We start from the raw sequence: 27,467 nt of genomic DNA on the forward strand, positions 1-27,467 counted from the left end.
CTGTATACAAACTATCCTCTCTATCAAAAAGCCTCCACCAAAAATCTCCTCTATCGACAGTTTTACCTATATCCCCCAGCATGAGCCTAGGCCATTGCTACCATTTCTTGGTTTTCAGTGTATTTTGAAAAAACTCCTTCCAAGTGCCGTTAGCACTTGCAGCAATCCAGTTTTTCCAGATTATTTTGAACACTCCTTATCACCTTGTATGCTTCATAAATTCTCACTTTTATTGTGTGCCATATACCTCCTTTCCATCCACACCTTCCTTCTGCTTTTTTCCTCCCTGTTGGTTATGTACAAGATTTCTAAGTGTTACCTTCAAATTCCCTCGTAGGCAGGAAAAGCGTTTAATTGTGTCTGTCTTTTTCACAACTACAGAACCACAGAACTTCTCCATCTTGTAAACTCCTAGCAGGGAAGTTTCTATTCAAAATTTTACTGTAGCTTTCTCCTGGAGAATCATATTTTTCCAATTGCTTGATTTGCAATAAGTTTAACCCGTAACTTCCTCTGTTTGAGGATTTACCATTTTGAAGTACTAATTTTGGCTACGTATTTGCACAACTTCACAGTTAAAACACATACATACCTAAGTATCTTACTTAAATACATGCCCCGTAGGCATTAACCAAATGTACCTATATACATCCACAGATACATACGTGTGTAAATGGTGTTTACCTACTTACAACATGTACACATACATACATCTGTATACACACATACGTGTATACAATCATACAAACACTCATCTATATACAACTTAATTTTCCCTGAAACCAAAGAAGAGGCATTTCGAAAAATGTATGCATGCTGCCTGCATCCCAGCGAAGAGCTGAGGCTGTTGATGTTGCCCTCCCAAGATGAAGACGTGTTTTCCTGTAAGCCCACCTCTGAACGGTGATGCGGCTCCTCGTCCAAGGGCAGCCCGACCCCTCCCGTACCCACCGATAGCTCTGTTAATATTTGGACAGGTATTTGGCTCTCCTGAGCAGGATGCGTCGAGGGACGGGAGACAAAGGACTGCAGGTGGGTGACACAAGGGTTTCCTCTATTCTGGAGCCCTTAGAAGTTGCTCAGACTTTGGTTTAGCTGAAAAGGAGAGAGAAAAAAAAAAGAAGTAAGGTGCAGGAAGGCCAAAGCAGTGCAAAACATCACCTCGTGCTGCCTTCCACCAGAAATGAGTCTCCAGCTCATCTGCTCCCCACCTCTCCCTCCAGGATCCTGGGATATCCTGACCTCCACCTCAAGGGAGGAAGATGCTCCTTGCTGCATCTCTCCCACGAGGGAAGTGGCTCAGCATTTTAAACTCCTACCTGCTCGTCTCCTGAGCACGACAAAGAGGACGATGATGAAAATGATGGTGGCCATGAAACCCCCCACCAGTCCTTCCGATCCCGTTTGCTCTGCAGAGGAAGAGGAGGATCAGCGATGTTAGGTTGGCTGAAGAGCCAGCGAGTCGCCACCGTTAACCGAGCTCCCCCAGCAGCTGCCCGTGTGCACGCTCTTGTCAGGTACACAGGTGTGACATGACACACGTGAGCTAAAGCCACACAGACCCAGTTATACTGGCCGGGCTGACGTGTCGTAACTTGTCAAACTGCAGTATTGCTTGCTTTTCCTGGCTGGGTCAGGGACCAATCTCCCATCAGCAGGGAGAGTGAGAACCCCAACGGCTCCAACGGGGAGAAGGATTTTTTGCTATAGTTCTCGAGCATGATCAGTCTCCAGCTGAACATCAAGTCCAGCTGGGTGTCTGACTCCTTGGGGCACGGCTGTTTTCTTGTGCCTGTCCAGCGGGCTCCAGCCCACATGCTACAAACTTTTGCTCTGTTGCTCCACTTTTGGTCGTAAAATCTCTTTTCCCCTGAAGGAAATGAGATACCAAAAGCTTCAGGGAGTGAAATGAAAGCTGAGGAAGGGAAAGGGAAGAGGAGGACAGAGAGGATGGGTATGAGAGGACACCAGAAGGAAAGCATGGAGAAACAAGCAGATGTGGTGTGACTCAGAGGTTTTGATCCCAGTGGTGGGTAGAGGAGGTGGGAGGTGGTCTGGGCAGGATGAAGAACTCGCCCCTCTGCCCCTGACACCTACCTGGTGCCTTAAGATGGCTGCTCACAGAGATGGGCTCTGCCAGGGCCACGTGTGAAACATGGCAGCTGTAGGTGGCTGGTGCCTGCGCTGTGGCTGAGCTGATGCTGAGGTAGGAGGTGATGCTGTACGTGCCATCTTGGCTTTGCCGGTGGCTGGAGAAACGTGCGTTTGAGAGAGGGATTTCCGCGTTATCCTCAGGAGTCTTCTGTGTCCAGCTCACCGAGACGTCCAGGGGGTAATAGCCAGCAACAGTGCAGGTCAGAGTAGTCGTCACATCTCTCTCGAATGACACCACTGCTGGAATGACACGAACTCTTGGAGGCTCTGGAGGAGATAAAGAGGGAATTGACTTATTGTTAGCAGAATACAAAAGTCCCTGTCCACAAGGGAGAGAAGATGAGCTGCCTGTGACAGTGAGTGTTGGGAGCGATGGGATAAGGGTGCAGGGCGAAGTTTCGGTGCCTGGGGACATGGGACTCCTGTTGCCCCCAGGTATTTCCCTTCCTCACCAGCCACATGCAGCTGGATGATGTGCTGGGCCTGGTGCAGCGGGGTGGACACCAAGCAGATGTACGTCCCTTCATCTTCCACGCTCACTCCTTGCAGGCTAAGCGATGCATCTCCACTCCCCACCAGCTCTGCCACATCCACGTGGACTTTTGGCTGCACAGCTGGGCCTGTGCTCCCCACCTGGTACTGGAAAAGGCTACGGCCACTGCCTCGGTGCTGCCTCCTCCACTCCAGCGAGGAGAACGAGGAGCTGGGAGCCAAGGCAAAGCGGCAGTCGAGGGTGACTGAGCTGCCAAGATGCGTGTGCAGGGAAGTGTTGCGTGATGACGACTGAAATTCAACTAGAAACAAAAAGAAGGGCACAGGCAAGCAGAGAGTTAAACAGATGTGGTTAAAGAAGGCACCCTTGGGTGGGAAGGGCTGGTGGAAGGGCTGGCGGAGTTCACCCCACCCGGAGGAGGAGGAGGCACAGGCACCCTCTGTGATGCCCCAGGGGCGATGTGGACTGAAGAGCTGGGGGAAGCCAGCCCGGTGGGGTTAGCAGGGCAGGGAGACGGGTGGACACCAAGTGCACGTCATGGTCTTGAAGGTGCTTGTCATCCTCAGGGGCTGGGGCATGGGAAACCTTGAGAGGAGGCATGGGAGGGGCAATACGCATGACCCCTTTTTCCCTAAGCACCAGCTCCCGACAGCCCTCAGGTCCTGGTGAGAGGTGGGGCATAGGACTCCTGGGGAGGCAGGCTCTCCTCCCCTCATGTCCCCTGGTGCTGTGGGGGCACCCTGGGCCGCCTGGTCACCTGTGGTCAGCACCGTGCTCTCCTTGCTCATAGGAATCTTCAGCTTTGGGTGCAGCGTTGCATCGTGCTCCTTCTCCTCCCGGCTGCTGCAGTGGGGGCCTCTGAGCACCAAGGTGATACTGATCCCGCCGGAGAGCTGCAGGGTGGCGATGAACCAGGAGGTACGGCAGAGCCCCTCGCCAGCCTGCTGGGAGCTGTACGGGGAGATCTCGCAGTTCACCTCCTCCCCGTCACACTCCGCGTGCAGCAGGGACTCTGCGTGCGGGATGGATACCGACTGGGCTGTGGGGACAGAGGAAGAGGTTTAACCATTTGAATCCAAAAGGGAAAAGAAAGTGCAAGATGATGAGACACATTATTTTGGAGAAGCATCATGTGCTGCAGGGGTCAGTCAGAGCCCAGAAATCTTAGAACCATAGAATCGTTTAGGTTGGAAAAGACCTTTAACATCATTGAGTCCAACCGTTAACCCAGCACTGCCAAGCCCACCACTAAACCATGTCCCTCAGCACCACATCTCCCCAGCTTTTAAATCCCCCCAGGGATGGGGACTCAGCCCCTGCCCTGGGCAGCCTGGGCCAGGGCCTGACAGCCCTTTCGGGGAAGAAGTTTTTCCCAATACCCAACCCAAACCTCCCCTGGCGCAGCTTGAGGCCGTTCCCTCTCGTCCCATCGCTTGTTCCTGGGGAGCAGAGACTGACCCCCCTGGCTCCAGCCTCCTTTCAGGCAGTTGCAGAGAGCGATGAGGGCTCCCCTCAGCCTCCTCTTCTCCAGGCTGAGCACCCCCAGCTCCCCCAGCCGCTCCTCCCCAGCCTTGTGCTCCAGCCCCTGCCCCAGCCTCGCTGCCCTGCTCTGGCCACGCTCCAAATGCCAGGCTAGGCTTAATAGCTGAAGGCCTGCAAAGAATATGAGAGGTTTGTCATGACATCCCTCAGCCTGTTGGCTGTATTTTATCTTGCCAGATTGCACAGAGTTCACTCTGGGTGAAGAAAGCTGTTAGGAAAGGCGAATAAACAGAACAGATTCCCGTTGGCTGCGTATGCCCAGTGTATGTGTGTGCCCAGCGAGCTGTGTATGTGAAATGCCCAGCAAAGGCTTGCAATGTTTATTTGGTTTAAGCCTGAATCCAGAAAGAAAGGGGACACCGAAGCATCCCAGGTAAGTAAAGAAAGGGTGGCAAGGAGGCAGGCATGGCTGGATGTACTGGATGCACACCGTATCTGTGCCTTTGAGCACAGCATGGGCTTAAGTGGAGGCATAAGCATCCTGGTGACCTCCGTGCTTCTCACGGACATCACTGGAAAGTAACTCCGTGTCTGCAATGCTTGACAGTAGCCTGGCTGTAGGGTGCTTGAACTCACCCAGGCCCAGTCCATTCACACCACTTGAAAGAGAGTTTGGACCCAGGCTAATGGATCCTGATGGGCCTTCAGCTTCTGCTCTGAAAATGTCTCAGAGCCTTGAATAAGCTCATACTGAAGCACATGGAGGGTGGTGAGGCACTGGAACACGTTGTCCAGAGAAGCTGCGGATGCCCCATCCCTGGAAGTGTTCAAGGCCAGGCTGGATGGGGCTTTGAGCAACCTGGTCTGGTGGAAGGTGTCCCTGCCCGTGGCGGGGGGGCTGGCACCAGATGGTTTTTAAGGTCCCTTCCAACCCAAACCATTCTATGATTTGATGATTCTGTGCTCGCAGATAAGCACTGTAGGCAGTGAACAAGACCGCAGTGAAGTACAGGCTCAGACCTTTGCTTGCCTGTGTTTGCAAAGTTACATGCGAAGCAAGTGGAAGGGAGGCTGGACTGCAGGTGGGCACCCATGGGTGAAGTAAGGAGAGCCAAGTCACGCACAGCCGGCCTGCTGAGCAGGACAGCCCTGCTTCATGCCTGCTTACCACAATGCTAGCAAAAAACACCTGCATGACTGAAGATGTGAATGCTCTTTATGGGTGCAATAATACTGTATAGTGGAATAATTCCTGATGTGTTTTTGACAAAGTATTTCCCAAGAAATAGGCAATCTAGGATAGCCCCAGTAGGAGAGAGGTGCCTCAACAGCGTTTGCTAACATCTTCCACAAAGTTCCTTTCTTAAAGTCCCAATTGCTGGGGACTCACGCGTGTAACTTTAGTGGCCATTCAAAAATTAATGGTCTAAACTCAGTTAAAGGAAAATCTCATAGAAGCCTGGTGCAGGTAAGTGGCCAAAACCCCGGTGGCAGCTCTCCCACCCCAGCTCTCCCACTCACCTGAGGCTTCAAAGACAATGGGAGAAGAGGAGTCAGGATTTCCCTGTGGGACTTCGTACTCGGTGACATCGTCCAAGTTCCCGTCATCTCTGACGCTGATACCCCTCAGGACGAGGGTAGCGGGATGCTGGGAGGATGAGCCGCCGGAGGCACGCAGCAAGCCCCTGACATCTTCCCACACGTAGGAGCAGCCCAAGGCGATGTCCACTCTGCGAAACAGGGGCACTGGTGCGGGCGCTTGCACTGGCCCTTTAGGGAGGGAAAAGAACCAGTTGAATGCATGAAGCCCGCTGCATTTCTCTGGGATGGGGGGATAAATAATCAGGAGGCTGGGAGCTGGCTGCCACTTTGGGGTTGTTCTCCCAGCCCTGCTGGCAGCGAACCCCCCCCAGCCCCGCACCACCCACCTCTGGCAACAGCATTAACCTTTAGGAAGACCCCAGTTTTCCCGACCTTCACTGAAGGGGTGGGATGGGGGGTCTGAGGGCAGGAGGAGTCCCGATCCCCACCACTTACCCGCCGCCAGGGCCAGCAGGGCCCCGCACAGCACCGCGGCCCCACACAGCACCGGGGCCCCGGCCATCCCACCCCGCAGCACAGCGGCCTCCGCGGTCACCTCCAGGCCCTGGAATCCTCCCAGGAACCAAACCCGCGTTTGCCCGGCTGCTGGCGGCAGCGCTGCTGCCTTTTGTTTCGCTTTCGCTCTGGCAAAGCAGAAGGGAAAAAAAAAAACAAACCCAACCCTTAAACCAGTTAACTCTTGCTTTACGGAAGGCAGGAGGCTTGAGGCAGCAGGGAAGCAGGGAGCGATCAGCTGGGATTGAGGAGCAGCCCCAAACCTGCGGCGGGGCTGCTTTTACCAGGTCCCTCTTTAAGTCAATATTATATCAGTCTTTCCCACCGCGCTTCCACGTGCAAGCTTATCTCCTCTGGACCCACTGAGCAGCCTCTGAAAGCAGCCACATCTCTGTCCGCTTGCCATTTTTAGAAGACTTTAGCTTTGTGAAAGGCTTGGAGGTTGAAGCTGGTTTGTTTCTTTTTTTTTTTTTTCTTTTCTTCCCCTTCTTCAACTGCATAGAAGCCGGTTTGCTCCGCGGCGGCGTGAGCCAGCCCCCCGCGCCCGGCGGCCTGCGGTGCCCCCGCCAGCCGCCAAATCAGCCCTGGCTTCGTGGGGAAAAACATCGCGGGAAGCAAATCAAGCCATGAGAGAGGAAGTGGGTGAGTTCTGACGGTGTTGTAACTCCTGCTTTTCCCCGTCTTTCAGACACGCGGAGAGAAAATGGCTGCTTCTCTGCTGGTCTGTTCACTCTTCTGGTCTTCACAGTCTTGCTAGCCCTGCAGTAACACAACTTACCCTTGCTGTGCCCCGCTACCATCGTGCGTACACATCTGCACGACACGGCGATAACCCCCACCCCAGCTCTCCCAGAACAACTCCCAGGCACCCAGCCAAAGAAGCCCCTTGTGCTGGCCAGATACGGGTTCTTGATGCAGACTTGCCCCTTGCATCCCGATCCCACCCTCACCACTTCAGTCCTACTTGGAAAAGCCTCACAAGGAATAGTAATTCTTCTTGCTGAAGTTATGCTTAGGAGCCCTGAGCTGTCGGACGCGGCCAGCCGCTCTGACTAGCTCTCCCACTGCCTCACCGGGGTAATATCACGCATGTACCAGCGCTCCCTGCGAGTCCCCACATCCCCCTTCGGTCCGAGATGTGCTCATCTCCGCTCCCCTGGCCCTATTATCGTATTATCCGGCATTATCTGTGCTCTCCGACAGCACCCACGTTATTCCCGTCAGCCAGCGAAGCGGAGCACAGGCATCTGTGCAACTCCTTCACCCCAGGCAAATGCAACAGAGCGCGCAGCTTAGGCACGACTCCTTTCGCTGACCTGTGTTTATACCTGCTCCAGTGGAGCCCAAGGCGCGTTTCGGCAGGTTGGCCCGTCAGCTGTTCGGGGGGAGGTCCGCAGCCTGTGCTGTGGCTGTGAAACGAGGCGCGGGTGTTGAAGAATTTTCACCAGAAAGTGGGGATTTTGCTTATTAACAACTAGGTTTGCTCTATTAACAACTCGGAGTTGGGCCATCACCTCAGTGAGCGGCAACTAAGTGTTACAGCTGTCACCTTATATATGTTTCCATAACAATTACATGGTTATCAAAGTCTCCGTAAGGTTTCCACTGTGTTCTCAATTCTTCATTCTTCTGGTCAGAAGAAAGTTCTTGGTTTTCCATCGGTAAACCGGTCCTTTGCGGTCCGTTTCAATTCTTGTTTATCGACCACGCAGGCCGCTTCAACCACTGGTCCCATGCAAGATCATAAAAGTCATTTATTTCCCTTCTATGCCTAGTTTCACAATGCTCTGTTTAAAACCGTCTTGAAATTCTAAGAATCTGACCTCTTAACTTATATTATGAATGCTTACCTTACCCTTATTCTCATCTAATGTCTAAATCGGTTAAAATGTCTTAATCAGCTGTTCAATTATTCATCTTTTCTTACTACATCTATCTTTATCTACTGATTAATTCGGCTGGTGATTAATCCAGCCATGGGATAGGGCTATACAGGGACAAAATGAGCAGTGTAGCACGGACTTAGATTAATATAAAACACCTGTAGTTATACAATTCATGTAATTTCTCTTTTCTAAATTACCCTGTACAATAACTGTTCTTAAATGCACAATAATACTCAAAGCCTCGATTAACGATTTGCTAACAGCGGGTTAGCGCCTGCGGAGAGGCTCCCACACGGCACTGGGGATAGACTTTGTTTCGCAGAGCCGTAAGCCGCTCCGACTGTAACCAAATCCCTCCGGGTGTCTGCTAAAGCTGGGACTCTTCCATTTTCCAGGGCTGCAACCCATTGCACGCTGGATCAGCCTGGCTAAAAGGAACAGCTCTGGTCAAAAGTTGTGCAACTTAGCAAGCTATCCAGTAAATATAACTTTACCGTATAGGTATCGTGTTCAAGAGCGCCATTCGGTGAGGCTGCCGCTGCCGGGAGGGAGCTGTGTATCTGTTTTCCTGCGCAGGGAGGTGAAAACCAGTTAAATAACTACGTGACGACAGGTAAGGCAGTACCGATGGGCAGAGGCCTAGACAACAAGGGGAAAGAATATACTAATTGTGATGAGAGAAGCAGCAGCGGACAATGCTGGCAGGCAAAGGCTCTTGAGTTCAGCTGTGGGAAGCAGGTGAGGGCAGGGAGGCAGGAGCCTGTGTACTACGGGGAATCTGGGAATCTGAGGTGATGCAGTGGAATCAGAGAAGTGATGGTGGGAGGAGACCGCTGGAGGTCTCTGATCCAACCCCTGGCTCAATCAGGGCTCCGTGATTTTGTCCGACCAAGTCTGGAAACCCTCCAAGGGTGGAGATACTGCCGCTTCTCCGGGTACTTGTTCTAGCGCTGCATTACCCTTCTGGTAAAAATGTTGTTCCTGAAGTTCAGCCTGAGCCTGCCAAGCTTCAACGTGTTGCCATTGCCCCTTATTATATCGCCCGCTACTGTTGAGAAGACTTTGGCTCCATTATCTTTGTAACTACCATCCAGATATTGGTAGGAAAGAAACATGAGCAACTAATACGGGGTGTAAACTAGCTATCGTGCAAGTAACAGAAATATGGTAGAACAACAGTCATCCCTGGTATTGAAATATTCTGGTGTTCAGGACTGATAGAAAGGAAGATAAAAATAGTGCATTAGCATCAGATGAGCGATGTTATAGGTTGTTTAGATGAAACTCAGAGAGTTAAAAGAGGCTTTTCTCTGGTGCCGCCCAGAGTGAGCTGTGAACTGCTCAAGTTCATCCCTGGATATGTAGGGAGAGAGCTAATATTAAAAGAGCTAAATCCCAGTAAGAGCTATGCTGCCATGGGGAAACTAACTTCAGAGCTATGGACCAGGGAATAATCTCTCATGACCACAACGAGCCTTTGGCCCATAATTCTCCATATGACAGATGACAAATTCCTTCACAAAACCATCACTGAACCTACAAAAGATTCGTTAGTTGTAAATAGCAATTAAGTCATAGAGCAGGTGGTCATCAAAAATAAATCTGGAGGGTGTGATCATAATTTCCTTACACATAAATTAAGCGGGAAGCTAAATAAGAATAGGCCTGTAGTGTACATGCAGGTTTTGTTTCAAAAGAAATTAAAACCCAAGGAATTAAGAAGTCTTTAACGTGGACTGTAGTGGTAAGGAAACTGGATATGGAAGATGCCCAGAATTCCTGAGAGAGATGCACTGTGGCTGTGGAACCCCAAGTAAAGAGGCAAAAACCCCTCTGTAGCTGCCTGGGTGAACGGCCACAAGGTGAAGAGCAGGGAGAGAGATCGGCAAAGAAAACTTTTCTTCACGTGCTTGTAGATATAATGTAACATCAGTCTGGAAAATGGATTTTTAAAAGAAGAGAAAGTTTTTCATATAAGTAAATAACTGAACCAGGAAAAGTGGCTATGCAAGGAGGATGGGGTCAAAAATAAAAATAATTGTTAAATTTAAATAAATATAAAATAAATGTAAATAATGAATACAAATAATAGTCTTCAACCAGGAAAATTATAGTGAAGAGTGGAGCAGAGGAAAGGAGCGTAACGAATATGAGGGTACAGGAACCACCACATCTGATCTGAAAGCAAAGCAAACATTAATGTGACGAAACTAAGAACGCAAGCTAAGACTTGGATTTTGCTGGATTTTTTTTAAACCGTAATAATTTTTATTCTTCAGAAAGCAACAAGCAGTTACAGAGTTTTGCAAAATAACAAACACTGTTCAGATAAACTTCACCTTATCTGTGCTCACTCAGTTTTGGGAGTCGGAGGCCTGGCAAGTAATTCCTCCCTCCAACCCGGACTTAGGGTACATGTCCCTTTCACCCCTTAAGAATTATCGTCTGTCCCATGTTACTGTATAACACTGCTTGAGAATTTCCAGCCCCTTCCTCAAGGAGAAGCATTTATCCAGAAAGTCTGTTGTTGGCAGCAAATGATGAGCGTACAGGAGCATCGAAATTTGTGGCTCTCCGTGGTTTTACCATGGCCTCTCAGCTCACGTTTCAACAACCCGCTGGCTGAATGGTCTAACCCAGAACAGAGGTTGTGCCACGGAGTGAGGTCCACTGTATAAATTCCAGTTCAAACCAGAGTCTGCATTTCACTGAGTTCACCACGCTCATCCAAATATCTTACTTTGTCAGTAGAAACCAAATAAAATAACCTCTCCATTCCCCTTATGTCTCTGCTCTCCTAAACGTGCTCTCCTATTCTCCTAGCGTCTGAACTGTTTCCTCCTAAAGCATTTGCAGCTGCATCACCTCTTCCACATCCCACTGCCCTTCTCTTCCCATCGCCACTTGCCCATGACACCTACAACCAGGTGGGTCTCCTCTATCCAAACCCAATACCTTTCCTGCTTCCCATCTTTCTCGCTCTCTTGTCCCGAGCCTTTTTGCCCTGCTCAGACCTCTCTGATTTCCACGATGCCATAATTTCTGGTCCCGTTCTTCCAACAAGCAGAAACACTGCAAGACACATCAGCCTGGAGCGTGTGGAGTATTGCTCTTGCCCTGCACAAGGCGTGGGCAGCACAAACGGGATCAAAGCCGTGAAGGCCTGGAGTGTGTGATCTGGACTGAGAGCAACCTCAGTTGCTGGACATGAGTCCCCTTTTCCAGTTCAGACCCCACCACAGCAAAAGACCTGTTTTGAAAAACACCAGGTGCCCAGTTTCTTCTAATCAAATCTCTCAAGCTGAAATTTAGGAAGAATTTTAGCTTTCCACCAGTCAAGTTACGAGCTTAAACTAGGAGCCTAAGGACCTGCTGAGCCCAAATTGAAGCCTCTCGCCTTTTAACCAAGCCGGCGTTGTCCTTACCAAGATGATCAGAGCAGGCAAACTCCATTCCTTGCAGGTCTCCAAAGCTTCTGCTGTCTCTGCTAATGAGCAGGACCATCAACGCTGAGCGAGCTTGGCACACATCCTCTGATTAATTAAACTGCATCTGACACCAGGCCACAGCTCTCCGCTAGTGTTAAATGTGAGATAAAGTAGAAGTGGCTACCAGCTGGCGTTTGCCAAGTGGGTACGCACCGGTATGCGGGTGATCTCCGCTTCCCTGTACAGCTTTCCCACATGCAGGGGCGGGTTAACCAGCCTAACCTGAAGACGACTGTGGATTTTCAGCTTCTACTGTATATGCTGAAGGTTTCTTAACCAAATGCGCAGTTTACAGAAGTATCTGTGTATATTGACAGGGGCGAATTTGAATTTCTCTGAATTAACAGCCTGGGTCTCGCCAGCGTACCCTATAGCAGTACCAGAAGGAGAACGATCCAGTCTCCTAGGCGTTGTATGTACACCCCGGCTGATCCCAGCAGATAGAGGTTGTCACATTCCTATCTCCGACCCGCACTCCGAGCCACCACGTTCGCAAAGGTTGACTCCGGCACCTTCTGCGCAGGGAAGAAGCAGGATCGGTGGTGATGAGGCTGGAACTGAAGTCACGCCATCTCCAGGAGCAGGGAGACACAAGAACAAAATCCTCTGGCATCGCCAGAAGGAGGGCAGAAGCGGAGCAGCAGCGGTGCCGGTGACACTGGCACTGAAGGTAAACCGAGCCCAATTCACACCTAACATAAGCCACGGTTTCAGGGCAGCTACACCAGTTTACAGCAGCTCAGCGGCTGATCAGGCAAGAGATGGTTCACAGGTTGAACTAACTTTTTCATGGCCTCTTACACCAGCCTTGAACACTGACTCACCCTGAGACTCTATCATTTAAGGGTCTTTTTTTTTCCCTCCCCAAATTATCCATAATTTTAAGTGGCTCCATTTTTACGGACCCAGCATAGATACTGGCACCCAATTTTTGGACGTGCGTTTGCAGCTACTCTGGTCTGCAGCTGGGCGCTCAGCATCTTTCAAACGCAGGTACCTGATACGGAAAGGATGAGGCCCTGACGCAGAGGCCAGTCTGGGAAGTCTGGCTGGATGTTCTCACCTCTGCCAACTTCCCTGTGTAAAACAGAGTGATAACACTGGGGGGCCTATGTTATATGGGGTGCTTTGAGGATGGATGAGTTTTTGTAAGCAACTTTAAAGGATGGCCGGTTCGGTTTTGCGCAGTGGCTTAAGCCACAGGATGAAGGATCAGAGCGTCTGATCCCAGCTTTAACTGCTCCTGGCCCAGCTTAGGTTCCCCGTGTTCATTTGCTTCAGGTTCCTCTGCATAAACCTGGGATGCTATTGGTCATGCTTTCCACAGGATACCTGCGCAGACAAGTTTATTCTCAGGTGTAAAGCGTTATGAGACTTCCCAGAAAGGATCTCTAGGGACAGAAAACAGAATAGCATTAAAAAATAAATAAATCTGTAACTGCTGCTACTCCTGCTCCTGGGACCAGTTCGCTGTCCCCACAACTCAGACGATATGCTCCTGAGGGTGTGTGTCTGGAGAAGAAAAACATCCTCCTATGGTTATAAATCTCACAGGGACCACTTAAGCCACAAGCATAGACGAGGACGAGCGGCACTCAGCGTGGTTTTGGTCACCACGCAACTCATGCCTTCGATTACCAAGCGCTCAGCTCAGGCTCATCCGCAGCCTTTATGGGTAGGAGAGGGCTCCTTCTTGCGCAGCCTGCCTCACCCCAGATCTGCACTGAGACCGGGGCTGCCAAGTGCAGCGTCTGTCCGTCCACCCGGGCCGGTTTTCACCTGGCCAGCCCAGGCGAGGAGAGCGGTGGTCCAGGCCAGCAGACGTCCCAGCTCCCGGTGAGGTCCTCCTGCCTGAGATGGTGAGATGAAAGCCAGACCTCATGCCCTGAGCTCGCACTTCTGACTGCCGGCTTAAAAAAGAAAGGGGCGTGAGTCAGCACCGCTGTGGCTGTGCCGAATCAGTTTACGGCCGTTTCAGAGGCATCCCACTCCCCACCGCAAGGACGGCATTTCTGACCAGCGCCTCTGAAATGGGTTTAAATAGTGTCATAAGACAGGCGCTCTTGGTGACATGCCCGCTGTCCCTCGTCTGTTGCCTCAACAAGCACATTCTGTTTTTAAATTAGTGTATTTATTTGAAAATAACTAAACGCTAATCACTCTTCTGCTCTGTAAAAAAAGAAAAAGTTCTTATACTCCAGCCCAACTGAAGCAAATGTTATCCGTGCTGTTACCGAATAGGTTGCCAAATGCTTTTTCTTTTACAGGAAAAAAAAAAAAATCTTTCTTTGACAAATTGTTTACAATTGCTTACAATTACAATTTGCAATTTACACTTGCAAAACGGAGTAGGTAAGGCATTCTAAGAACGTCTTAAAATATTTTTTGATGGCTTTAATGGATTTTTAAATAAAACAGAGAAAGTTACTAACCGAAAAATATAAAAAGTCAATTGAACTCCTAAAACTTTTTACTACTTGGTTATTTCTAACAAAGAGCAAGTTTGTTTGCTTTGGTTTGGTTTGAATGTTCCCATGAGCTCAGCTTTAGGCTTGCGCTCCAACGCTGTGCTGACTAGGCAGGCCTGCCTGCATCGGGGCCCTAAACGATGGTCTGTGGCTGTGCCTGAGTCCGAATTAATTCACTTGACTTTGGGGGCTCCTTTTCTTTTGCCCACGTCTTGGAACAGGTTAGCAAGCCCTAGGTCTGCCAGGCAGGACGGCATTTGCCTGTGCTCCCAGAACTTGGCTTTCCAGCCCAAACGAAGGTGTTTCAGACCTAGTCGAGCTAGGTACGTTAACTGCTCTTGCTCCTCTCAGGGACATGGCACAGGAGCAGCAGCCTACCTTCAAGGTTGCCAAGATGCTCTTTCAAACGAGATCCTTATTGCTTTCTCCAGGATGCTGTATTAAGCAAGGAACAGAAACATAAACAGAAAGCACGTCATATTGGTGAGCAGCGGATGAAGTTTTAACGATTAAATTAATGCAGGGGGGGAAAAAAAAGATGCAGGATGTTCCAAACGCGGCCGGGGAGAAGCCAGTTTTGTACGTCCAAAGGAGAGTTGGAAGCAACAATCTTTGCACCCAAATTCCCCCATCTTCTTTGCAAGGGCCCTGAATGGAGCGTGGCAGAGGGGAAGCGGGTTGTTCAGACTCTGCGCTTGAAAGTAGAAACCAAAGTCTTTTGAGTCTGCTCTCGAGACTCACACATGCCTGTCAGCAGCACGGGGTCTGTCTTGGGCTCCACTTGGTAGAAGGGACAGTTCTTCAGGTGCTCCGACATGCACGCCACGTCGTTGCGCCGCCATTTGTGAACTCTGGAGAACAGGCTGCTGAACTGCCAGATCTAGTGCGGGGACAGGGCGAGAAATCGGGGAGAGAAAATGGGAACATCAGTAAAAATAGAAGAGGATTTTAAAAATATCTATATATGCTTGTAGTGGTTTTGCATTACTCGTACCAGACAGGCTAGCGAGCATCTGATTGTGCAGGGCTGGCATAAGAAGTGAAAATGGGGTCCGTGTTGTTATGTACCTCACGCTTGCTGGTTTTGCTGCTTTAGTCATCACCTGCCATTTTTAACAGGAAAGTATCTTCCTACAGTTTCTGTGCCAAGCCAGTGCGGGCCTGAGGAAATCTGACCACCGCGCCTCTCCAGAAAACTCCATCGCATGTACGGTGTGATCCAAGATGTTTATAGCTGCAGCCAAGATGTTTGTGAAGCAGAGTGACTACAGCATGGTTGTGTGATGTGTATCTCGAAGGAACCTGACTTCAGAAAGACCTTCCAAAGCATCCATCAGCAACTTCAAAGTAATGAACACTACAACACTGCTGTTATTCACCCCACCCCAGAACATGCCTGGCAAATCTAAGGTTAAAGTTATTCCTAGAGGAGATAAAAGCTTGTAAAAAATAGAAATGGGTAGTTAAAATTTTCCAATTCTGTTTGCAGTGATACCACGTACCGTTTAGTGATATACTAGCATGTAGTGATAAGACTGTGACTAAGTAATTTTAATATTTGCTGTGTACCACTAAATCAAATGAATTTTTAAAGTCAGAGTAGATTTCTTCTCCCTAAAAATGTTTCTTCCTGCGGAAGAAGGGCAGTATGTGCTACACTTAAGATTACCTGGCCCTGTCCTAGTCCTAAGTAATCATAGCTATCGTACACAGCAGTCAAGAAATTCGGACTAATTACAGAATGTTTTCGGCAGAGACTGTGCACTGGAAACAAGATTCCTGTGTGGTCAGTACAGAAAGCTGACATGGAAAGGGTTAGACTGTCCTTAAATTCAGTGCTGCTGGTTTGAAATTGCTCTACAATAACTGAAGTTAATTGCTATACGATTGCTCAGCTGGAATGTCTTCCTTTTACTGAAGGAAGCCACATCCTTCAGTAAATTATTTCAGTGGTTAATTCCTGTTTTGGGTTGCTCTAATTCAACTTGCAGCCACCAGACGTTGTCACACAGATTTTGAATTCACCATGCCTCATGCTTTCTCTTAATAAAGAGTCATAAACTGCTAAGCTTCCATTTGATAAGAATCAATAGGTGGAGATCTTCAGGGGTCTGCTTGAAAGCCAGGTCCTTAGATCATTTCTGGGAGCCTTCCCTGGGTCTCTAAATTATTTGTTCCTAGATCTCTGTCTTGCCTGCTCCGTCATGCTGGAGTTTCTCATGTCATTCTTTCAAACAGTTTTACGTTAGAGCAGCTGCATGGCTATCAGCTAGAAGAAAACCTGTAATAACTATTGTTCAACTAGGGCTTAGGCTGAGCTATGGTTACATATTTCTTTCTGACTGCCTAAACAGCCAACAGGGTGGTAATTTTCCAGCACAAACAGCGGGAGACCAGCTTTGGAGAAGGCTTCCTATCCCCGTGCTGCTCCCTCAGGGGCTCACAACGCAATGCGTCAGGCCCTCATGGCAACCCTGTGACCTGCTGTTCATGAAAGCCCTCGGGGGCTGATGCCAATGCCTGAGCTCCTTTCACAGCCACCTCTCCTTGTTCTTTACCTTTTTGGCATTTTTCTAAAGCGTGTTTGAGTTTTGACATATCCTAGATTGTCTTCTAAAGAACAAAAAAAAGCACAAACTTCAAGTTCTTCAGAAATCCATGTGTAACCCTTAAATATCAGGAATTCTCAGTTCCCAGTGCCTAAAAACGGTGCACATGCAAACAGGTTACCCAAGACAAGCTTGGGTGGGGACTGGCAGCTAGTCAGAAGATGTCCATTTACACCTTCCTGCCTTTGCTAGACGTACTGCATTTTACAGCCCTGACAGTCGTGGTGCAAACTACAACCTCACGAACCTTCCCCACATCTGCACGTTTATGTGCAGCATCCCTTGCTATGCCTGCGTTTTATCTGGAGAGAACCCGTGGCTGTCTTTTCCCCAGTGTCACAGTCACTTGCCTTTTTGCGAGCTCTCCACGAAGTACCGCCATGGGAATATCTTCTTTTCTCCCAGACCAGCAGGACCATTCCCCTCTCTTGAAGAAGAGTGGCACAGATGTCCCTCATCAGCACCGACACTTGCGATAGCTGAGATAAACTGAAGCTGTCCAGGAACCCCGCGATGTACTTGAGCACTTCCACTGGGAGGCTGCTCAGTGAGTCCTTATTTCTCCCTCGATTAGGCACTGTGGAATTGCACTTCCCTGACTCAGCAAGAAGGGTGTCCACCTCTGGCTTAATAGCAAATGTCTTGAGAGGCTTGCTGTATATAACCTTGGCCTTAAGTCCATCAGGGCGGAAGGGATTTTGAACAAAAGTACATCCCAGGTAGGCCAGCGGGCAGCGATGCTGGAACCATCCGTCCAGACATGACTGGATATCAGCATGCACGTTCTTGAAGTGGGACGGGAACTCGTCTCTCCTGAAGAAATGACTGCAAGTGAATGTGAAAGCTGAACTGCTTTTGTTGTGTCTTCTGGTTACACATTCAGTGTAGAGCTCCACGTGGAGTTCTGGTGGGCTTTTTTCATCCAGAATATCTGCTAGAACAGCATTGGAGGAGAAGGGCTCCAGAGGAAAGCTGTATGTCTGTGTTGCAAAATCCACAAAGAGTCCATCGATACCCCTTGCTTCAGAGATCTCGTGGCCTTTCAGCTCTTTTTCCAGTGCACACAGCAGTGTGGCTTTAACTATATTTGCCTTCGGTAGTTCTTCTACGTTTATTCCCAGTTCTGAGGTATCCACTGACTTATCTGAAGTTGGCATCTTGTGGCCCAGTGCATCTCCTAGTCGTGCTCTTTTGCCGCAGTAACTAACTGGCACTTTGAAGGTGTAGACAGTCTTCACCTCCTGAGCTTCCAAGTTCCCATAGACGAAGTCTTTTTCTTTGGGAGTGCAAGCAGCTAGCTGGCCAAAGCGGATGAGCATTCCCCCATGATGTACCAGATACATGTTGTAATCACCTACACCGACTTCCTTCTTCAGCCTCTCCAGGACCCCTTCTTGCCAGGGAGCCAGTCCTGTCATCTCTCTGTGGGGTGTTACTTCTTCAGGCTTTTGGTCCTTTGCCTCTTCTGCACCGTCAGGTACCTCCTTTGCCTTCTCGGTGGAGCTGGCAGCATGAGGGGCTGACGCTGTTTTCTTGGAAGCCTCCTCCGTCTTTTGTCCTCTGCTGGCTGCTGAGCCCGTTACCTTGCAAGCCAGGAGCTCTTTGCTGAAAATGTTCTCCCAGGTTTGGTAACTCCCCAGATCCATTCCCTCTTTGTCCTTTGCCAAATCTTCACGCTCACGTTGGCTGAGCTCAGACAACTGGTCATTGCCCTCTTGGGAACCACAGGCTACTCCTCCCACAGCACCTTCTTCCCCACCCACGGCTTCGTCCATTAGCTCTTCCACTTCATCCTTTTTCCTCCACTCTGGAAACAAGTCAGCTATTTTCAAAGTCCTGAAAAGTATCTTCTGGTCTCTGAGCGCCAAGGCTGTGTCCAAACACTCTTCGTTCAAGGTCTCCTTCATAATGTTCTCGTGGAGGGTTGTGTCTGAATCCACGTTTGGCCAGCGATTCCACTCCATCGAGCAGCAGACAACGCTGGCTGGACAGACCTGGAGGTGCTTCGCCAGCTTAAAGCGGGCCATGGAAAAAGGGCAGCCGTACGCCGAGTTGAGGCAGGAGACCTGCTCTAAGGGACAGAGCAGTTGGTGCTCCTCCTCCTTGCACATGTGGAAGGTGGCCCCGCAGTGCAGGCGGCAGCTGATCACCATGCAGGAGATGGAAGGCTCAATCGGTGCGCGGCAGTGCCGGCTGAAGCATTGCTCGCAGTGCCTGTGCTGCCCAGGGGGAGCTTTCTGAGCCCGGCGCTGTGGGTAGCAAAGACAAGAAGACAAGAGTTATTGCCTGAAGGAGCCAGGATGGCCACAGACCCTCCGTGCTCACGCTTGGTTTCTCCATGTTAGGTGCTCACGTGCACTTCTAGCAGGAATAAGGCTGGGGGCAAACGACTGCCAGCTCCATACAGTCACGTATCGGCACGGATCCCCGCGGTACAGCGTGGCCTGATAGCAGCACAGATAGAGATAAGGGCCTCACTCCTTAGCCCAGCAGAGGCAGCCAGGGTTTGGGAGTGAGCTGTTTTCTGTCCCGGTATTTACACTGGGTCTATCTATACCAAGCTGCTGAAATCAAGACTGCCAGAGGCACGGTGAGGGACCTTCCCACTTCCTCAATGCTGTTTGAGTAGGGAAGATGATGTTTCTTTTTCACCTCTAGAAAAATTATCTGGTTGTTTGGCCTATGTGTCTTGTTATCCCCCCATAAAGACATGAACGTTGCACAAATGAACCTCCCTTTGCTCTGCACCAGCAAGGCTGAGAGCAAGGATTATCTTCACGATCCCAGTTCCCAGTGTGGAAACCAGCCTGGGTAAAGGCTAATTTGCCTGGCCTTCCTTACTCTGCTTTCCTGATTTACCCTTAGGCTCCTAGATGATGCCTGCTTATCGTGGCACAGAGACTGCGGGGGACTTCCCTTCAGGGAGGTTTTTTGCTACGTCTACTTTCAGGTGTCAAAACCTGGAACAAGTTGAGGCTGCCAAAGCAAATGTTTCAGAAATTTCAACCAGCTTTATTATATAAACGGGCTAAATGTTTTCTTAAGGAAGACCGCATTTCCATTCTCACACTTCCATATTAATGCAGTGTCAAAATATATACAATTTTTTTCTCTCCTCCCCTTAAAAACCTTTGATATAAAAAGGACATACAATTTTTCTGAGGCCCAACAACAAAAAGCAGAAGTACGAGAACATGATGTGTGAAGATCCTTATATAAAACGTTATCACTGCCAGATTACTAGCTTTGTGTCACAACGAGCCATTGGCTTTGCTTTCATTATTGTGTTTTTCGTTCTTTCCCAGTAAGTCAATTAAATCAGTTTAACGTAAAAATAATGCACTTATGAGGCCTGCTTCCAAAAGTTCGCAGTTCCCCTTGCTCGTAATATCTCTACCTTTGCGATAATTGTAAAGAATCTAAGAACATAAGAAACGACGTTCTGGGTCAGGCCAGTGGTCCACCCAGCCCAGCAGTCTTCTTCGACAATACCCATAAGAGATGCTGTTTAGGGGGAACACGTAGGACCTCCTGTGGTCCTTTCCCCTCATGTACAGTTGTTGGATTAGAGAACTAGAGGCGGCTCAGTCACTACTTGGAGCTACTTCCCTGAATGCCTTCAACTGGTATCAGTAACTTGGCCCAAAGAAGAGCTGCTGCAAGTAGAAAAGTCCCAACTTCTGACTCTCTGCTCCTTGCTGCAGGGGCTGCATTCCAGCTTGGTTCAGCCTACTGCAGATCTCTGGGGAAGGGAAAAAGCTAATGATAAGCAGGAACTGGAGTTCTGTTTCCAAACAGGACCCAGGGCACTTTTTTTTTTTGTTGTGAAAATGAAAAAAAGATTTTTGACAAGTCTTCCCACCGCACTTTCCATGCGGTAGGAACTACCATAGGTCCAGCAGACTCTCATTTGGCTCTGGGAAAAAATAGGCATTGTTAATAAAATAATTTTGATTCTGTTTTTTTTCCTAAGGGTAAAGAAAATACAGTAGCATCATTTACCTAGACATGAGTGCTTTTGCAACCCCAGGTTTAAGTGACCTAGCCCTGAGGAGGGCTGTGCTGCAGAGAGTTAGGCTTAGGCTCAAGCTCAAGGGGAAGAGATACTACGTGAAGCTGCTTCGCCTCTCTTTCTTGAAGGTACTGCCTTAACTTCTTGTCTTTCACACTTTCACACCCCGGCAATGGAAGTCACAAGCAACGCCGGAGAAGGAAAGGTGTCTGGGTTCTTGCAGTCCACAAGACCACACGCTCATGTTTGAGTTTCATAGAATCACAGAATCGTTCAGGTTGGAAAAGACCTTTAAGATCATCGAGTCCAACTGTTAACCCAGCGCTGCCAAGCCCACCACTAAACCATGTCCCCAAGCACCACATCTACCTGCCTTTTAAATCACTCCAGTGATGGGGACTCAGCTCCTGCCCTGGGCAGCCTGGGCCAGGGCCTGACAGCCCTTTCGGGGAAGAAGTTTTTCCTAATATCCAACCCAAACCTGCCCTGGCGCAGCTTGAGGCCGTTCCCTCTCGTCCCATCGCTTGTTCCTGGGGAGCAGAGACCGACCCCCCCGGCTCCAGCCTCCTGTCAGGCAGTTGCAGAGAGCGATGAGGGCTCCCCTCAGCCTCCTCTTCTCCAGGCTGAGCACCCCCAGCTCCCTCAGCTGCTCCTCGTATGTCCTGTTCTCTAGACCCTTCACCAACTTCGTTGCCCTTCTTTGGACATGCTCTGAAATTTGATGGGCATTAATTGCTCAACACATCTTTGTTCCATCCTTTGTGACTTCCAGTGCTGACCAGTACATCTTTACACCTCCTAATGAATCGAACCCATTCCCCCTCGGTCCTGCAGAGCAAAGGAACATGTCCTTGACGGTCCCTTTACCCAGGGACAAACTTACACTCTGACATATAAGGCTCAGGCACCTTCACCTTTGTTTGCGTGGAAAGAGCTCGAGACAGCAATGCAGAAAAATAATATTTTGTGAGTAGCCATTATAACATTCTGCCTTGTCTTGGGAAGCACGGGCTTCTGCACAGGGGTGACACCAGGGTGCCGGCCAGGGTGGCCCCAGCCGCATCCAGCCCTTAAATACGCGTGGTTTAGGGTGGCATCTGTCCTGCTTTAGGCTGTTTTAGTTCCATCTACTTTTATGCAGCTCAGCGAAGCAGGAGATAGAGATGGATTTATTTCACATTGGCAGCATCCTTGCTGCTCTCATTCTTGTAACATTTTGCTGCAAATATAATCTCTAAAAATAGTCCCAGCTATGACTTGCATAAGGTCAGAGGAAGGCTGGGTACATTACACCGCAACAAAAACATGAACCCGTGAACAATACTTTCCACTGCAAAAGTAACTCTCGGAGAGAAATAATTGATAAATAAAAATACATCAGAGGCACAGGCCTTATGGGTCTCCAAAACACAGAAAGGACTGATTGCAAAGTTTCTGGAGAGGAGCCTGCTTTCGCACTGCTGTGTGCTGAAACGAACCCCATCCGAATCACGTGTAGAGAAAGAAAATACATGCTTCGTTTATGAAAAAAGTGACCCTGTCAGAGCACTCAGGGCCAGAATCAGTCTTCATCATTATTCAGGTATTTTTTTAGTTGAGTTTACCTCACCTCTAATTTGTATATGCTGTTCTTTTCAGACAAATGATTTCTATGCCTCTCTTCTCATGGTCAAATCGGTGAAGCTGGAGGACAGGAAGAAGGGACAGAAAATTCTTCTGATATTTATCAAGGTTTGAATGCTTCTTCTGTTCTGACAGGCCGGTAATCAGGAGCTCTCTATTTTAACTGATGATCTAGTTGGCTCTGTGGTTTAGTCGATGGTATTATTGTCAGTACACAAACCACAACTTTCAAAAGGCTGAGCGGAAAGCTTACAAATTCTTGCCTCGGGAAGTTTGGTACCTGGCATCCCGAGGCAGGCGACACACAGATATCTCAGGGGAGGAAACATTTCTCTAAACCTGTGCACTTCTTGTTTCCCTGCAACTTGCAAAATTTCCTACGAGCTGAGTTAGGAAAAAAAAGGAAAACAGAAATGCTCACTTGAATCATATTCCAGCTACTGTGGAAAGAAAGGATGCAAATTACAGTCCACAGTCTGTCCACTTTGGTAAATCTTTATTTTTAGACCGTCATGCCAGCAAATCAAGTAAGGTTTAAAAATATACGGCTGCTATTTTAACTGCAGATATGTCTGTGTCTGGAGCAGATCTGCTCAGTCACAATAACTTGCAGTTTATAAACCAATTGCAATTTATTTTCAGTAAATATGTATTTAATTCACTTGTAGTCCATGAGCCAAAGCAATACAACTGTTTTCGTGTTTGGTATTAGCTATATGTGACTGATCATGACGTACTGAGGTTACACATCATGTCTGAGCTCTTTGCGCAGAATCGAGGGATGCCTCCCGTTTGAAAGAGCCATCAAAAAGGGCCACCAGAAGCCCCAGGTGATTCCCCTGAAGAGCGCCTCTGAGATGAGACTGCAAATGAACATAAAACAATCTTTCTAAGATTTACGACGTGATAAGGAGCTATTAAAAAAAATCTCGGGAAAGTTTGCATCCACATGCTGGAGCCGAGAATGTTAAAGTTACATATAATGTTACAACGGAAAAGTATTTTCAAGGAATGTGAATACTTTTGGTGAAGTGTATAGGGCAGATAGGAGATACTCTCTGTTTCTTTTAATGCTTGTTACCCGGTATGTGGTGTTTATCTCATTTTTATCATCATACTTAAATCCTGAGCTGAATACAGAGTTATTAATTTCCTCATAGGGTTTTTCAATATATTTACTATCTCAGTATCTGACTTTAGAAAGTATCTTTAGTTCACAACCAGTAATGAATTTATCTTTGCGGTGCTAGAGGTGCACTCGAGGATAAAAGATACAATTACTTCTATTTGGCAGATGTAGAATTAAAGTATAGAAGGATGAAAAGAAATAGAATTAAATATAATATTTTATATCGATAAATGTATATGTATATACACACCGAGCATGGAGATGCTCGGGTTCTGATGTTTCACTTGCAGTTGCATGCCTCCTGCACAAAAACCCTGGCAGAGCCAGCTGTAGAACCACATTTTCTAGGAGAGCATTTAAGTCTCCTTACACTAGAGATTTTCTTCTCTTTTTGTGCAGCGCTCTTCCTCAATCCCTACAGACTTAACAACCTCAGCGAGCAATCAGGCTTGGGTCTCCTGTTGCTACACAGATATATTTATTTCTTGGAGCTGAGGAAGAAAATGCTATGCCATTGGAAACCACACCGTACCGCATTTGTACATGAGTCTCGGGAGCTTAATTTTTCTAAAGTCCTGTCCTTCGACGGAAAATAAAAAGCAAACCCAAGAATGCCAGCACCTGGAATCACGATGACTCCTAAGTGAGTCAAGCCCCACATCCTGACACCCACAGCAGGGACAGCTACAGCTTGAGCGACCGCCGTGGTGTTAGGCATAGCGGGTCACCGTCCTTCATCAACAGCACTAACAAATTTCTAGCAAGCATGTGCAAGACATAGTTTCTTTGAGGCTCAGACCTTGGAGAAGTTCACATGGGTTTTATAGGGGCACTTTGATTCCAGGACAACCCTTCTGGTGAACCCCCGGTATAAGACATGCAGAGTGAAAAGGTTTTCCGTGAGACAACCGACCCGTTAGATAAGCCCAAAGATGGAAGGATGAGGCTGTGACAACTAGGGAGCTACTCCCCGTATTTTCTAGCTGGGGATCCGCTGGTTGAGCCTGTGGTGTTTCAGGGCAATAACCGCAGCTTCAGAGTTACTGAACAGTTGGAATTGCTTTATACTGAAAAAAAATGCTTTCAAATGTCAGGGATGGAGTAGGTCCACAGTAGAGTGCATCAGTCAGGCGTGTTCCTTGCTCTCCTTTCAGAGCATGCGTGCTGCTCAGGTGCCCGCAGCAGCACATCAGCTGCTCTCCAGCACCCTAAGCCTGGCGTGCAGGACCGTGGAGCTCAAGAGAAGCTGTCGAACCAGCAGGCCTCCCCCTTGCCTGGTCAATCGGCAGCATGGGTGCAGTAAAGAGGCACCAAAACTCGCTAGTGCAATTTCTGTCCAGAGCGACGCACTGGTGCTGTTACGGGAGGAGCAGGGGAGAGTTCTGAGCAGCGAGGCACGGGTAACACGGGGCACTGCTGGTAGAAACCCCGCACCGCGCTCCCCGCTGTGAGATCAGCAATGTTTCTTGCTCCTCCCTACCTGGCGCAACATAGCCATGGCTCACCTGAGACAAACCCACCCCAAAATTGCGGGTGCTGACGTGGTCCCTGGGGCTGGCAGCACGGTGCAGGGCAGCCCAGCAGCAGGGTCTTGTGCTGGGCAGGTTGGGGAGTCGTGTGGGAGACAGGCAGGGCAGGGAGAAGGGGGAGCTGGGGTATGGAGCTGCTCCGCTGCTCCTTGTCCGTGTGAGGGTCCCTGTGCTGTCCTTGGGAGGGACACAGCCAGGCAAACTCTCACTTTGCATCCATAACGGGGAAATGGGTTTGGCTTTGGTGCGAGTTCAGCAAGAGTTTTAAAATAACAGGTTCCAGTTTAGTTGCAGTTTGAGGGGAAAAAAATAAAAGAATGGTCCAAACTGTGTTTTTTTTTCTTTGAGCTCAGGTTCTATTTTATGCTCTGGCACCAATCTCATTACCATACTTTTCTGAAAACTTCTCGAGATAATCAAGTGAATGGTTTTAAGCCAAACAAAAGAAACCCAGCCCAAGGCAGATGCCCTGCATAGAGAGTTTCAGAGCTATTGCTCAAGGTCTAGGTCATAAAAACAAAAGAGAAAAGATTCCGGAATAAAAATTGCTAATCAGCTGCAACTCTAAATGGTACAGTGGTACCTCTAACACTTGTGATTCTTCCTTCATCATCTTGTTACTCAGTCTGGCCTGCAAACACACAGTTTGCAGTCTGAATCTACAAAACTCAGTGGATTTTAAGTCTTAGCATTTTTGCCAGAAGATTGCTCTTGCCTCTCCTCTGCCCCTTCCTGTATCTCCTTGTCTTACTTCTCTCAGAGTTTCTTGAAAATTACAGAAATTGAATTTTTGATTTATCATCTGTCCTGCTAGTGAAGCTCCCTTCTTAGAATCAGCATCTTAGTTTTTTACAACCCCAGATACAGTGCTGCAAACTATGGCTAAACCTCTGAATATATTACAGAGGGTTTTTTTTTTAGAGTAGCATGTTACAGAAGCGTTCACAGTTACCAGCTGCCTCTGTTTTCGGGTGTCATTTAAGACATCTTGCGTCTGATTATTCTACTTCATCTTAATTACTAAGGCTGTTTTGAAGACGTCTTGATTTTCGTAGCTCGCTACAGTAACCGTTGCATCGCATAAGGTTTGGCCAATAAAGACTCCAACTCTATTTACAAAGCCTTACCTTAATCATAGAGCCCCCGTGCGTGCACCGAACACTTGCCCTCCTGGTTGTGCTCAGCTGGGTTGAAGCGAGGTGGGTAAGGGAGACCTGCAAGCAAAGAAAGAGGAGAGAATGGGAGGACACGGAGCAAGCCCAGGCAGAAACATCAAGGAGTTTTGAGATGTTAAAAATAAAACCCGTGCATGTGACCGTGTAGCTCAGCTTACAGAGCAGCCTCTTCCACTGTATTCGTTAACACTCTCACTTCTGGAGCGATACTTCACAGAGAAGACGTGAGAGGCAGGACCAATAATACTCCGTGCCCCCTGCGTGAGAGGAAAAGATCAAAAACCCTTCCCAGAGCCCTGTATCAGCTCCCTGCCGCTCTCTGACGGAGGTTTGCCCTTTACGACTTAGCTCCCCTCGGTGCCCACGCCAGTTTGCGGTCTCTGCCGCTGGAGCTGTCGCCGTGCCCCTGGCTCCCATCGCCACCGACTCGCCGCTGGCGCAGACGGCGACGGCGGGTTTCTGAGCTGCCTGGGCAGGGGTGGGCAGAAGGAGAGCGGGAATGGCCCAGAGCTGAGTGGCCGGGCAGATCTGCCCGCTCGCCTCCCAGGGACCCCCAGGAGACCCCCCGGCTCCGGCCCCTCCGCAGTGACAGGGTCCTAGCAGCCGCTGGGAGGAAGCCTGAAGGGTGAAGCTCCCTGTGTCACCCCTCCTCAGCCAAACCTGAGGAGGCAAAGGCGAGCAGTCACGTTTTACCGTCAGCATGGACCCACTAAAGCATTTCATGGTGAGTTCCATGAGTTTCGTGGTGAGCACAGATGTAGGGGTACTGCTACACCTCAGTGAGGTGCAGGGGTGCAGATGGGGCGGGCGCTGCTTCTCCCTGGTGGCTGCTCACCCCTCCTGGCTGCAAAGACGCCTCTCGTGACCCTGCTGCCGTGCGCGACCACTTTTCACCACCTCAGAAACACAGAACAACAGCTTTTGGCTGTGGCGGTGGCGACACTGAGACCCTAAGTCACGATGAGCTTGTTGCTTTGCCTTATCTTTCTCTTTCCCTATCTGCGAGTCCCCAGTGACTCTCATCGTTTGAAACAGTGCAGGCAACTGTGTTTTCATTTTTAGGGCTGAACAAAATGTCAGTAGGTGACAACCAAGGCTTGCTGGTGCCAATCGTAATTTAGTAGTGCTAAATATGGTTAGCAGTCTGGCTCTGTGGCCTTTTTTAGATAGGGCTGTATTATCGCGATACCATTTTCTGTCATCCCATTGCACTGGGGAAAGCAGGGGCCAGTGGTAATATGCCTAAACCTGAATTTCACCCAGTCACAACGTGATCCCTGTCCACTTCCACCCCTCACCCCCCCCAGTTCAGGGTCATTCTT

General features: G+C 49.0%; 2 protein-coding genes across 3 annotated transcripts; both read right to left on the reverse strand.

The window, feature by feature from the left end:
• Positions 1-957: 957 nt before the first annotated feature.
• On the reverse strand, positions 958-6,495 carry TAPBPL (TAP binding protein like). The gene is made up of 7 exons (XM_087758618.1): positions 6,167-6,495; positions 5,651-5,899; positions 3,405-3,686; positions 2,607-2,948; positions 2,098-2,421; positions 1,320-1,409; positions 958-1,095 (listed from the first exon to the last, which is right to left on the reverse strand). The coding sequence occupies exons 1-7, from the start codon at positions 6,231-6,233 to the stop codon at positions 1,055-1,057; spliced, it is 1,395 nt and encodes a 464-aa protein (XP_087614744.1). The 5' UTR covers positions 6,234-6,495; the 3' UTR covers positions 958-1,054.
• A 6,905-nt stretch (positions 6,496-13,400) lies between these two features.
• Positions 13,401-26,427, reverse strand: FBXO40 (F-box protein 40). 2 transcript variants are annotated; one of them, XR_015704991.1, is made up of 4 exons: positions 26,098-26,229; positions 17,028-18,926; positions 14,447-14,948; positions 13,401-13,510 (listed from the first exon to the last, which is right to left on the reverse strand). XR_015704991.1 is itself a non-coding variant. In XM_009461741.2 (4 exons), the coding sequence occupies exons 2-4, from the start codon at positions 26,104-26,106 to the stop codon at positions 14,751-14,753; spliced, it is 2,106 nt and encodes a 701-aa protein (XP_009460016.2). In that variant the 5' UTR covers positions 26,107-26,184; positions 26,304-26,427; the 3' UTR covers positions 14,544-14,750. The 2 variants fall into 2 exon arrangements, 1 of the variants encoding a protein (XP_009460016.2); XM_009461741.2 differs by lacking the exon at positions 13,401-13,510 and adding an exon at positions 26,304-26,427 and having other exon boundaries at positions 14,544-14,948; positions 26,098-26,184.
• Between the last annotated feature and the right edge of the window lie 1,040 nt (positions 26,428-27,467).

The sequence above is a fragment of the Nipponia nippon genome, unplaced genomic scaffold, assembly GCF_047370975.1.
Source record: "Nipponia nippon isolate SJK-2023a ecotype South Korea unplaced genomic scaffold, ASM4737097v1 scaffold_2, whole genome shotgun sequence".
Taxonomy (NCBI): Eukaryota; Metazoa; Chordata; class Aves; order Pelecaniformes; family Threskiornithidae; genus Nipponia; species Nipponia nippon.

Excerpts from the sequence above, each read along its gene's own strand:
- TAPBPL (XM_087758618.1), bottom strand. The coding sequence starts at position 6,233 with ATGGCCGGGGCCCCGGTGCTGTGTGGGGCCGCGGTGCTGTGCGGGGCC. Across the intron at positions 2,949-3,404 it reads GAGCACGGTGCTGACCACAG|TTGAATTTCAGTCGTCATCA; the intron begins GTGACCAGGCGG and ends TTTTGTTTCTAG. Across the intron at positions 1,096-1,319 it reads CGTGCTCAGGAGACGAGCAG|CTAAACCAAAGTCTGAGCAA; the intron begins GTAGGAGTTTAA and ends TCTCCTTTTCAG.
- FBXO40 (XM_009461741.2), bottom strand. Across the intron at positions 14,949-17,027 it reads CGTGGAGAGCTCGCAAAAAG|ATCTGGCAGTTCAGCAGCCT; the intron begins GCAAGTGACTGT and ends TCCCCGCACTAG.